The 12,087-nt window shown below is 50.7% G+C and overlaps 6 protein-coding genes across 6 annotated transcripts; 3 read left to right on the top strand and 3 right to left on the bottom strand.

Moving 5' to 3' along the window:
• Positions 1–57: 57 nt before the first annotated feature.
• Positions 58–1,101, bottom strand: M436DRAFT_74547 (NAD dependent epimerase/dehydratase family protein; the record flags this gene model as incomplete). Its single annotated transcript, XM_013570258.1, has 1 exon — positions 58–1,101. One exon carries the CDS (start codon positions 1,099–1,101, stop codon positions 58–60), a length of 1,044 nt encoding a protein of 347 aa, XP_013425712.1.
• Positions 1,102–1,443: 342 nt separating this feature from the next.
• Positions 1,444–3,335, bottom strand: M436DRAFT_51263 (MFS general substrate transporter; the record flags this gene model as incomplete). The annotated part of the gene is made up of 7 exons (XM_013570037.1): positions 1,444–1,992; positions 2,043–2,325; positions 2,402–2,543; positions 2,595–2,668; positions 2,723–2,950; positions 3,008–3,037; positions 3,157–3,335. The coding sequence occupies 7 exons, from the start codon at positions 3,333–3,335 to the stop codon at positions 1,444–1,446; spliced, it is 1,485 nt and encodes a 494-aa protein (XP_013425491.1).
• Positions 3,336–4,111: 776 nt separating this feature from the next.
• On the top strand, positions 4,112–5,020 carry M436DRAFT_51539 (mitochondrial carrier; the record flags this gene model as incomplete). The annotated part of the gene is made up of 1 exon (XM_013570075.1): positions 4,112–5,020. The coding sequence occupies one exon, from the start codon at positions 4,112–4,114 to the stop codon at positions 5,018–5,020; it is 909 nt and encodes a 302-aa protein (XP_013425529.1).
• Positions 5,021–5,680: 660 nt separating this feature from the next.
• Positions 5,681–7,579, top strand: M436DRAFT_34497 (uncharacterized protein; the record flags this gene model as incomplete). The annotated part of the gene is made up of 1 exon (XM_013569948.1): positions 5,681–7,579. A coding segment is annotated over one exon (1,899 nt), but the record flags the coding sequence as incomplete, so codon positions are not given.
• A 942-nt stretch (positions 7,580–8,521) lies between these two features.
• M436DRAFT_51555 (general substrate transporter) lies at positions 8,522–10,145 on the bottom strand (the record flags this gene model as incomplete). The annotated part of the gene is made up of 2 exons (XM_013570079.1): positions 8,522–9,685; positions 9,738–10,145. 2 exons carry the CDS (start codon positions 10,143–10,145, stop codon positions 8,522–8,524), a joined length of 1,572 nt encoding a protein of 523 aa, XP_013425533.1.
• Positions 10,146–10,749: 604 nt separating this feature from the next.
• Positions 10,750–11,895, top strand: M436DRAFT_51246 (DUF453-domain-containing protein; the record flags this gene model as incomplete). Its single annotated transcript, XM_013570031.1, has 1 exon — positions 10,750–11,895. The coding sequence occupies one exon, from the start codon at positions 10,750–10,752 to the stop codon at positions 11,893–11,895; it is 1,146 nt and encodes a 381-aa protein (XP_013425485.1).
• Positions 11,896–12,087: the final 192 nt, after the last annotated feature.

Genomic DNA, 12,087 nt, shown 5'->3' with positions numbered 1-12,087 from the left:
CGCTTCTGAATAACTTAGACATGTCAGAGGCAGAAAGGATAAATTTCAAGCCTCGGTTCAGCCAGAGCCCGATGCTGCTTCCTTCGCATAACCGTTGAACTCAGCAGTCTCTTTGAGCAGAATCGGCAGCTCCTCATCTCTGAACGCTTGATGGATATCCGTGTGCTTGGGCTTCCAACCCAGTTGCCTCAACCTCTCAGCTCTATTCCTAGCGTTACTCGCGATGACCACATCCGAATACTTGCCGAACAAATCCACATACTGCTCCGGAGGGATTTCTCGCGGCGATGCATCATCGATCTTGCCGGCTGCTTTCAGCTCTTTTCCAATGAAAGCTGCACACTGTCCCCAAGTGGCCTCCTCGCCGTTCTCGCAGAAGAAGTATGGGTTCTCCAGGCTCACCGTGCCTGGAGAGTTTTCTAGCAACTGCAGGACCGTGGCATATCCATAGGAGAGATCCTTGACGTGGACCAGACCCCATATTCCCTTACCTCCACCGACATAACCAGCATATTTGTGCTTCAAAGCAAAGCGAGCCATTGTGATGACCTGAATGGACAACTTGCCATGACTTGAAGCGCCGTAGATCAATGGAGGCAGTATGATGAACAATTTGGCCTTTGTACCCAATTTGTTTCTGGCGTCGAGGATGGCGAGATCGATGCCACGGTGCGAAGAAGTATCTGGTCGTGCATCGAGATCTGCTGGATTGGTGTCTTTGTAGATTTTATCGCTTCCGTATGCGCCGTGGCTGTCGTCGCTGAGGAAACTGCAGCCGCTGGTGTGGATGTAGATGGTGTGTTTGTCTTTGGCAGCTCTTTGCTCAATGCCTTTGATTACGGCTTGCACGGAAGGCAAGTGGTCTGCTGTAGCGGTGTGAATGACGATGTCGTGATTTGCAGTTTGCTGGGTGATGAGATCTTGGTCGTCGATTGTTCCCATCACCACCTCGATGTTTTGTTTCTGCTTTAATTCTTCTGCTGCCTCTTTTCGGCGAACGAGAGTTGTGACTGTGTAGCCATCTTCCAGGAGTCGGTCCAGGACTTCGAGGCCGATGTAGCCGGGACCGATCAGGAAGACTTTTTTGTTGGATTCGGACATGTTGGGACAAGACGATATACGATAGAGTTTTGCTTTGGTGTGTAAGAGAGATAAGCTTGGAGACTGGTTATATTTTGTTGGAGGTGATCGCCCTCTGCCCCGCCATCACGCAACCATGACACAATGAGGGGTATATGATCCTCAAGAATGGCCTATCAATCTTCAAAGAGGACGGAATTTTCGATCTTGAGATAAATTCATAAGTACGTGCATGGTTTACCAAGCTAAACGGCAGGAAACAAGTAACTACACGGCGGCATATACAAGAATGGCAAGAGCGAACCGCGCAAAACTCCGTCATCACACCATCATATCGAATTCGTCACACGTACCTTCCAGCATCTAGTACACATATCTCCAGCCGCGCTCAACACCGCTGTGCTCACTGTAGCCCTCTGCTTCATCGAGCTTCTTGTTCAATCTCTTGGCCCACCACTTGACGGTCCAAGCGAGCAGAGCAGTGCACAAGCAACCGAAGAGAATCAGACCACCGCCCAATCTGTAGAAAGGTTCCTGGCTTCTGGGGAAGAAGTAAGGAGAGTACCAGTGAGAGCACTGACTGACACAATTGGCAATGGCAATCAGCGCTGCTTTCTTGCTGCGAGGAGCAGGCACAAGAGTAGTCTCCCAGGACAGCTGCAGGTTGAGACCGTTGTACGTTCCAGAAACGAGCAGGATAGCACCGAAGTAGCGAGCTCCGACGTTGGCGGTTGAGATCATGACGGCGATTCCCACAGCAGAGGCGGCGATGGGAATGATGATGTGGTAGCATGATTCTCTGAATCTTCCAGAGCTCCAGGCGAGGGCGCAAGCACTTGCATATGCGATGGCGTATGGTGGAGCCTGCACGAGGTATGTCTCTAGCTGTCCGAACCCAAATGTCTTGATGATCTGGCTTGATGTTAGTAAAAGCAAACAAGCGTGTGAGAGGTTTGACTCACTGAGGGGAAGAAGTCCTTGAACGATTGGGCGTTGATCAAGCTGAAGTGCATGCCGCAGAACATCCAGGTAAAAGGGTCTTTGCAAGCATCCTTGAGACCGTCCCAAGTACCTCCAACCTGCTCTTCTTTGCCTCCGTTGGAGACAATGACTCGGTATTGGGCCATCTCTCTCTCCTCTTCGGTGAGCCATCTGGTGTTTTCTGGCCAATCTGGTAGGGTGAAGAAAGCGATGACACCGACAAGGATACTGATCGCACCCTCGATGATGAAAAACCATTGCCAGCTGTTGAACCCCTGTTAGCGCGTGGTCCTAACAGCGTATGATACGTAACAATAGGTCCGAGGCAAAAGAAACACACCTGTAAAGTCCTGCGACTCCGCCCATGTGCTGAAGGATACCGGCAGCGAGGAAGCCTGAGATGATGTTCGAAATGGTGTTTCCGGCGTGCCAGACAGCCATACGAGTTGGATTCTCTGCCTTTGTGTACCACGAAGAGGTCACTAAAATCTGTTAGACTATAACGAGCAATGATGAGCCAGGGTTGAGCTTACTGAGGGTGATTCCAGGGAAGAAAGGCGCTTCGCACAGTCCAGTAAAGAAGCGTACGATACAGAAACCAGCACCACTGTGACGACAAGATCAGCTAACAGAGAATAGAGATTAGGGGTGCCCAACTCACGATGTGACTGCAGGCATAGTGATGGTACAGATACTCCAGCCGATCATCATGGCAGGAAGAAGCAAGCTAGGTCGTACCCTAGCCAACCACAGATTACCTGGAAGCTGACCGACCAGATATCCGACATAGAAGGTCGAGATACCGGCACTCCAGACGGTATCGCTCATACCGAGGTCATCTTGGAGGCCAGCAAGACGTGCGTTGGACACATTGATACGATCAAGGTAGCTAGTTTGGGTGTTAGAATTGATGCTATTCAACCACTAGTGTTGTTGCAGAACATACTTGAGTAGGAACATGATCGTGATCGTAGGCCTAAAAGTGAGGGTACAGTTAGCATGCTTCTTATATGAAGGTCATAAAAGTACAGGCGAAAGTCGAAAAGTCATCTGATGGCTTTTGACCTGCACTATCTGTACCCTCGCCTTACGTACATCATGCGCCAATCGATTCTGCGGAGAACACGCTTGTTCAGCGCGGCCATCTGCTCGTCGTCCAGATCACATAGCGTTGTGAACCGTGCTTGGATCGCAGCTGGCGAAGTGTTCTCGGTAGTCTGTATGACAACGTCGATCTTTTCGATCGACGCGCCGTCAGATTTCTCAGTCGACATGTTGGAAATCGTTCTCGAAGTGATGCTCGGTACAGAAAAGGTTGAAGTTGTGATGATGATAGAAAGGCGATATACGCGGTTCTTGACGGTCTATTCATACTTGTCCGCGACATCCTGACGGGACTCAATGTGGCTGCAATTCTCAATCGCCAAGTCGAAACAACCTCGCCGCTGTAATCCTCTATGGTAGTCGCCAAGTTAGACCAAGACCTGAAATCTCTGTGGGGTATACCCCATGGGGCAAGGTCGCTGAGAGGGACATGGGAGAATGCTAGGGACAGTAGGGAACGGTCCAAGATGTTGTACACTTGGCAATTTGCCATGTTTATTGGTTTTTGTGGGGACATGGAGCTGGCAAAGCGTGACCCGTGGGATCCGTAGCGATCCCGGGATGACAGTCTGGAGTAGAGTTTCGTTTTCGCGGAGGAGTGTGCCTCGAAACGGCTAGACATGGCCGTGGCATGAGAGTATCCGTGGCTTACGCCCATGGCTCCCTCGGTAGTTGTATTCGAGGCTAGCACTGCGAATCCTACTACACTCTCCAATATGAGTCCGTGGAAAGAGTGTCGTATCAGAAGCGCAGTAATAGCATCCATAGTCTACATCCGAGTAGGAGCCTATGCCGGACACTGAACTAAGAAATGATAGACGTGGGTGACCACCCAGCTCGCAGAATGTGTCAATATAAGGTGAGACGACCACAAAACTCAACAAACTCTTGGAAGCAAAATCATTCACCAAGATCCTTGATCGAATCCCAAGACTCAAGTTTCACAATGTCAACGACCGCCGTATCCTCAAACACAGTCGCGCTATCGACGCCGTCAATTCAAAAGAAAAAGACAACAGCACATGTGCATCCTCTCACATCCCTTTTCGCCGGCGCTGTAGCAGGAGGTGTGGAAGCTGGCATAACCTACCCTTTTGAGTATGCCAAAACCAGCAGTCAATTGCGATCCCAAGGAAAACAAGGCAATGCATTCCAAGCACTTCGCGGCGTAGTGGCGACACAAGGACTATCAGGTATCTACACTGGTTGTAGCGCGTTGATCGTCGGTACTGCACTTAAAGCCGGTGTTCGCTTCCTCGCATTCGATACCATCAAAGCTCAACTTGCAGACGAGAATGGAAAACTTTCGACCTCCGGAGGTATCCTGGCTGGAAGTGTGGCAGGAGCTGTGGAAAGTGTTCTGGCTGTGACACCGACAGAAAGAATCAAGACTGCTCTCATTGATGATGGCAAAGGCGCCAAACGGTTCCGGTCTACTCCTCATGCAGTCGGTATCCTCATACGCGAACAAGGCATCGCAGGGCTGTATCGAGGTCTGGTTAGCACGACCATCAAACAATCAGCCACTTCAGCGGTCAGAATGGGGTCATACAACACGCTCAAGACCCAATACGCCAGCTATATCGGACATGCGCCAAAGACTACACCCGAGACTTTCGCGATTGGTGCATGTGCAGGACTCATCACTGTGTATGCCACTCAACCATTCGATACCATCAAGACTCGTACACAGAGTAGTCAAGGCGAAACGCTATTACGAGCTGTCAGGGGCGTTTGGAGCGATGGGGGTGTCAGAGCATTCTGGAAGGGAAGCGGCCCAAGATTGGGTAGACTCCTGCTCTCTGGTGGAATTGTCTTCTCGGTTTACGAGAGAATCTTGGGCGTCTTGGCTTGAAATTCTTGTTCTTTGATCGTCCCAAAATCGGGCCGTGTATCCTTGATATCCGAGTGTTATATACCATATAGATCCTGCTTATTCAGCGTTTACCTACAGCCGATGTGTTTGGCACTCGCCGTCACATAGTCGCCAAATTTCCATGCTGTGAATACGTCCTGGCCCGACACGATACTGTGCGTTTTCATAGCTCTCACGGGACATACCTTTGCACATGGAGAGATCAGAGCATAGATGTGTAAGGAGCCTGACCATTGAAAGTCGAACATCCCCCATGCAAAGTATGTTACGCGAGTACTGGAGCTATAGAAATGCACAAAGTCTTCAGCAGATAGAGAGCATCCACTGAGAATCGTGATTTTTTCGGCTCTCTGTGAGATTGTCTGCCATTTGAAAAGGACTGTGCGTTTCGATGGCTCGAGCCCCGCTTGCGTGTTGTTGTGAGAGAGAGACCGGCAGACACAAGAAGAAGGCTCGGAGCAAGCTGGCCGTGGCTGAGCATTGACCACGACCGTTGGCACGCGCATGTCGCGTCACGGACCCCGCCATCTCACATCATGAGCCCGGCTCGCGGTATCTCTCGTGCCCTCTCACCAGTGTCACCACGCTTCCACAGCAGGAAAATCCGCGGAGAATATGCCTCCTGAGCGACGGCATGTCCGTGCACAGCAAGCATGCGCATACTGCAGACAGCGCAAGATGAAGTGCACAGGGGAGCGACCTCGCTGTAAGAACTGTGAGGTCTACGAGCAGGAGTGCGTGTTTAGTGGCCCCACGCGGAAACCACGACCCACGAATGCTGCACTGAACGAATTGCTCGAAGAGAATCGCCGTCTCCGTGAACGAGCCTCAGGGGGCACCACGCCCCCTGACAATCAGGTCCAAACCGATGCAAGACACGATCAGCTTCCCACTGAAGCCAGTCACGGTCAGTTTCACACTGAACCAAGTCACGGTCAGATTCGTCCTGAAGCAAGCCACCATGGGATAACACCAGAACAATCAATAAATGTGGATGAGCCTATCACAAATGTTCCAGCGGAGCATACCACTACTGTTCCTGCAGAGCCAATCCGTCGTGAGAGTGACGATCCGGTCGAGACGCCAGCATCCGTCGGAAGCACAACTTATCATGGTCCGACAAGTACACTTTTCAATGAAGCAGCAGCGTCCAATCGACAATCCCGATCATACTTGACCAAAGAGCGAGAGACATGGATGCCTAGGATTTTGGTGGCTGCTGCAGCGGAGCAGCGACAGCTTGAAAGCATCAACTTTCGTGCTGGCAAGCTTGATTTCGATGGTGTGGATCCCGAACTCGGTATGCATCTGCTAAATCTCCATTGGAATCGGCAACACCACTCTTTCCTCATCACATATCGACCGGCATTCATGCGAGATATGGCCTGCAACGGGCCGTACTTCTCAAAGATCTTGCTCAATGCAATCTTCTACGGAGCCTCTAAATTCAGCCCAAGATTGGACTTACGCAAAGATCCGAATGATGTCAGAACAGCTGGCTGGCAGTTCCGCAATCGTGTGCGTGATCTCCTTGGAGAAGCACTTGACCACAGTGAGATCACCACAATTCAAGCCTTGCTACAGATGAGTAATTCCCTTTTCGCTCTCGGCGACGAACAGAGTGCTGCTTGGGTCTACGCTGGAACGGCCTTTAGAATGCTGGTTGATGTTGGGCTACACGTAGATGCAGCCATGATGCCAACCATGCAACGATATTCCGAAGAGGATCTTGAGATTCGCCGACGAGTCTATTGGTCAGCATATGTCGTCGACAAGATGCAGTCGCTGTACCAAGGTCGTCCGGCGAGCCTTAGAGCTATCGATGGTCAAGTCCCCATCAAATTTATGGACACTTACGAAGAATTAGAGGCCTGGCATCCTTTCGCGTATGCTAGTGGTCCAAGTTATCCTGGTTCGCCAAGCTACAGTGTGTCAACCTTCGGACAACTATGTAAACTCTGCATGATTCTCCAGCAAATTCTTGACAGAACCTACTGCGAGAGAGAGCAGAAGCGAACTACTCAAGATCTGGTCCAAGATCTGGAGTATGTTGAGAAGCAGCTGCAAGACTGGATGGCCGAGCTGCCTGAGCACTTGCGCATCGACACCAATAGCGACAGTGGAGCTCAGCAGCTTCCTCCACCACATGTCTTCTCACTCCAATGTATGTGGAACGTCCTCAGAGTGCTTCTTCACCGTCCGCTCGTAGCCGACGGTCATCTACATCTGACGTTGCCATCAACTTCGAAGTCGTCACTGGCGACGTGCACAGAAGCTGCTATCAACATAGTGAAGTTAGTACGGCTCTACGACAAGTCTTTCTCCGTGAGACGAGCACCATATCTCATCTCGTACGCAACTTATGTTGCTGCCACAATACACGTCCGCATCGCGGCCACGAGGGCGTCCACTTCTGAGGCGCACGAACATCTTCGTACATGCCTCGCTGTGTTTGATCAGAATTCAGCTACGAATTACGCAGTCAAGAAGGCGTCTATCGTGATTGAGAACCTAAAGAAGCGAATGGGCATCAAACTAGACGACCCGGGGACCAGCTCCAGCGCCACTAGCAATCCCAGGGATACGGTCACTGACCGCACCTCGTCTAACGTGACGCCAGGATCACAATCCAACACTTTTACGTCTCCTAGCAATACTTCTAGCATCGTAAGATCGCACCTACCTATCGACACGATCATCAATCATGAGCCCACAATGGTTGCTGGACAGTTTGACCCTGATATAGACGTGGATACAATCATCCACAGCTTTATGCACGAACAACAGCAGCTATATGGCCAACCTGCAAGCTTTCCCATGCCGCAAGACCACACAACCAACGCTATGTATACCGCTATGCCGACCACAGGCCAGGGACAAGTGGCCAATACAGGCCTTGAATCGTACGACGACGCTTTGTTCGGATTCAATGCCTCGGCTTTCGATTGGTTCTATCCCAACAACATGGCGCCCTTCTAGCTATAGAAATGCATAGTCCCTTGTGCGAATCGAACGCGTCCACTGAGAGCCGCTTTTTTGTCGGCTCTCTGTGGACTTGCCTACAATTCAGAAAGTACTGTGCATTTTGATAGGTGTGATCATCGAAGGAGGAGCGTGCGAGATACACACTTCGGCACATAGGGGTTGCGCTCAAGTATACATCTCCCATATGCCTCCCACAAAGCTTTGGAGCCCGTCAAAAGGCATGATGATCTCCGGACCAGAGCTGTTTCCAGAGAGAGTGCCGCGTGCCAAGAGTGAAGCCTTTCTCGACGGACATATACCTACTTCTTGAAGCCTATGTGCATTTTCACAACTAGCAACGTGATATTAATCTGCACACGAGAGAGATGTGTAACAAGTTAAGAATCATCCGCGTAGATATATTCTATGTGTAAAAAATATGTACAAAAAAGAGTCACTGAATTCCAGAACATTTCACATAACTTTCGTAGTCAGAACCAAGAAGTTGAGCACCGCTCACGACTTTTGGATGTACTCGACATGTGTGGCCTCCTCGCCAATCTTAACCTCTTCCAGAGCAGCGCCATCGAGTCCGCTGGTCAGCTCTCCACCAAACACGATGTCGATCTCCTCAAGTGACAAGCCCTTGGTCTCTGGCACGCAGAAGTAAACAAAGACGATCGAGACAGTCGTGAAAGAGGCAAAAACAAAGTACGTGCCGAATCCAATGTTGGAGATCATGTATGGCACTGATCTGGCAATGACGAAGTTGAACAACCAATGCGTGGCAGTACACAGAGCCATACCCAGACCTCTGATGCGAAGAGGGAAGATCTCAGAGCAATAGATCCATGGTACTCCTGCGTAGGAGAAGCAGAAACCGACTGCGAAGATGTAGATGAATGTAACTGCTGCGTAGCCTCCGGCAGACAGCCCGACAGTATGTGCGGCAGGATTCGCGATCTTGATGTATGCACCAATGAACCACATGGCAGTAGCCATCACAGCTGCGCCACCCATGAGCATCTTCCTGCGTCCGAAGCGATCGACTACGTAGTGCATGGCGATAATGACACAGACGAGTCTGACGATGCCGTAAATACCAGTGGCGTATAGACCGGTGGATTGTCCCTTCAGGCCAATAGACTTAAAGATCCTCGGACTGTAGTAATTGATGGCGTTACTGCCCGCGAACTGCATAAAGATGAAGATAGCCACTCCTACAAAGATACGTCTGCGGTTGCTGGGAACGCGGAGCTCCTTGACCTGAGAAACCAGGCCTTGGTCGTGGGGGCTTTCCAGCTGCTCATTGACGGTATCCATGATGTGAGTAAGCTCTTCTTGGAGGTAGACATGATCCTCGGGCAGACCGCGAAGCTTGCAAAGTGTGTGTGCTGCAATATCGCGAGACTTGTGTTGGGCCAGCCATCGGGGTGACTCGGGCACGAAGAACATTCCGATGATCAGAAGCACGCCAGGAATGAGCTGGACGGCGAAGGGCAAGATCCATTGTGAAGATGTAGGCTTCATGTTTCTCTGAACACCATAGCATATCCAGAAGCCGATGCAGGTACCGGTCTGTACACTAATCTCATAAATCCCAACCAGGCGACCCCTGATGGCTGGTGGTGAAAGTTCAGCCAAATAGATAGGTACAAGTCCACTGGCAGCGCCGACACCCTGATGATGTCGTTAGTGATAGTATTCCAATGGGGCGCGAAGCAATACTTACAAGACCGCCAATGGCACGACCAACATACATGACTGCAACATGGCCAAAGCTGACGGTTTGCATCAAAGATCCAGCGCAGAAAACCAGACCGGCGATCATCAACGCAGGCTTGCGTCCAAGACGATCTCCCAGTGGTGCGACAGCCAAGGAACCAAAGAAGCACCCTGCTTGTAGCAGAGAAACAATGTTGGCGGAGAATGCATCTTTAGCGGTTGCGGAGGCGTGGGTGAGGCCAAAGTCCTTGAGGAATGGTTTAAGAGTGATTGTGGTGCCGATAAAAGCTAAGTCGTAACCGAAGATGAAGGCGCCCATGGCGGCGACCATGGCAACGAGGTAGACATATGCATTGTATACCTCTTTTGGCGCCGGGTTGACAAGATTGACGGTTGCTGCGTGTCTTCCAGGCATGTTGAGCTGAGTTGGGCGATGGGATGCTTGGAATTCTTGGTCCCAAGAGGACAAGAGAGCTTAGTATTTATGAACCCGCCAGAAGGATTAGACTCCAGTCGTAGCCCCAGGTTGGGGTTCGCCGATGAGGAAGATCCGGCTTCGGTCCCGGGGTAACCGTCTGGAGTAGAGTTTGGTGTTTGCGGAGAAGTGTGGGTCAGAACGGCGATATATAGCCGTGGAACATGATTTTCCGTGGCTTTCTTTGCTGAGTCCCTCGGCAGTTGTGTTCGAGGTAAGCTCTGCGAATTCTACGACATTCTTTAGTATCATTCCGTGGCAGGATGAATATACGCGGGAGAAGAGACGCCGCGAGTGGTCGCGTATATTAAAAAGTCAATGGATATAAGTCCCGAGGCCAAGGCCTACGTAGTATCAATATTGACTATTCATTCGAGGTTTCCAACTTACTATGTTCAGGACGGCCGCACGACACATTGACGCTGCAATCATTCCTCGAATTATAGACTTCCACCCATCAATCATGCCAGGAATCATCACTTCTACCACTACTGTGGTACCTCAAGCTATACCCAAAAAGCGAAGAGCACTCCCAGCCGTCTGGATGAGAGCTGGTACCTCAAAAGGTCTCTACCTGCATCGTAAAGATCTACCACAGAGCCAACAAGACTGGTCTTCTGTCATCACACGAGTTATGGGCTCGTATGACGCGGACCCCAAGCAGTTGGACGGAATCGGCGGAGCAACTTCAACGACGTCAAAAGTTGCCGTTGTATCGCGGTCCACTCGTCCCGGCGTGGATGTGGATTACACATTTGTCCAAGTAACAATTGGCGCTCCTAAGCTGGACATGACAGGCAATTGTGGCAACATCGCATCTGGTGTCGGTCCATTCGCGGTCGATGAAGGCTTGGTTGATGTTCTGCCAGGACAGAAGCAGGTCAAAGTCAGAGTCTTCAACACCAACACAAACTCTGTCATGATCGAGACAGTCCAAGTCGACGACGAAGGCCATTTCCAAGAAGATGGAGATTGCCAACTTCCCGGATTATACTCGGTCGGTAGCCGAGTGCAAATGGGCTTCTCCAAGCCAGCCGGTGCCATGACCGGCAAACTACTACCTTCAGGACGCGCAATGAACACCATCCTTATGCAAACCTCATTCAACTCCGAACCTATTCCGATACAAGTTAGTCTTGTTGACGCTGCCAACCCTTTCTGTCTTGTTGACAGCTCGACACTGCCGGACTTCTATCACCAGGAGGGACCTAGCGCAGCAGTCTCTATCGACTTCATTGAGAAGGTTCGAAGAGAAGCAGCAGTCTTGATGGGTCTAGCCAAGAACACCAACGAAGCAGCGCTCACCAGAGGCACACCGAAGATCGCAGTTTTGACGAGACCAGTAGCCGTAGAAGACGGGCCGTCGGTAGACTTCCAAGTCGTTGCTTATTCTATGGGCAAAGTTCACGGAAGCTTGCAGTTGACCGGAGCAGTGTGTCTCGGCACTGCGGCATGCACTAAAGGCACTGTGGCATACGAGCTTCGCAATGGCTCATCTGATACGAGGAAAAGGGAAGACTCTCCTATCGAGATGAATGACGTGCCAGATCTTGAGACCGTTCGTCTCCGACATCCCGGCGGTGATATGGATGTCGACGTCCGATTAGATGCGAAGAGTCAAGTAGAAGAGGTGGTCGTGTTCCGAACGGCTCGCCGGCTATTTGAAGGCAAAGTCTACTACCTGGGATGATTTAGATTAGACGTAATGATATCAATACCGACATGAGATAATAGAAACGCTAATTCTCAGTACAAACATGTTCTCACACTTGTGACTTGAATCCACCAACTCTAGAGAACCAGTCGAAAGTGGTCTTAGAGAGCTGACGTTGCTCTCTAGACAAACGCAATGAAGGAAGTCGCTCCAAGCATTGTATTATTC

This window comes from Aureobasidium namibiae (assembly GCF_000721765.1).
Source record: "Aureobasidium namibiae CBS 147.97 unplaced genomic scaffold scaffold_13, whole genome shotgun sequence".
NCBI classification, from domain to species: Eukaryota; Fungi; Ascomycota; class Dothideomycetes; order Dothideales; family Saccotheciaceae; genus Aureobasidium; species Aureobasidium namibiae.
The sequence above is the reverse complement of the archived record's forward strand: the minus strand, read 5'-3'. Positions and strand labels throughout refer to the sequence as shown.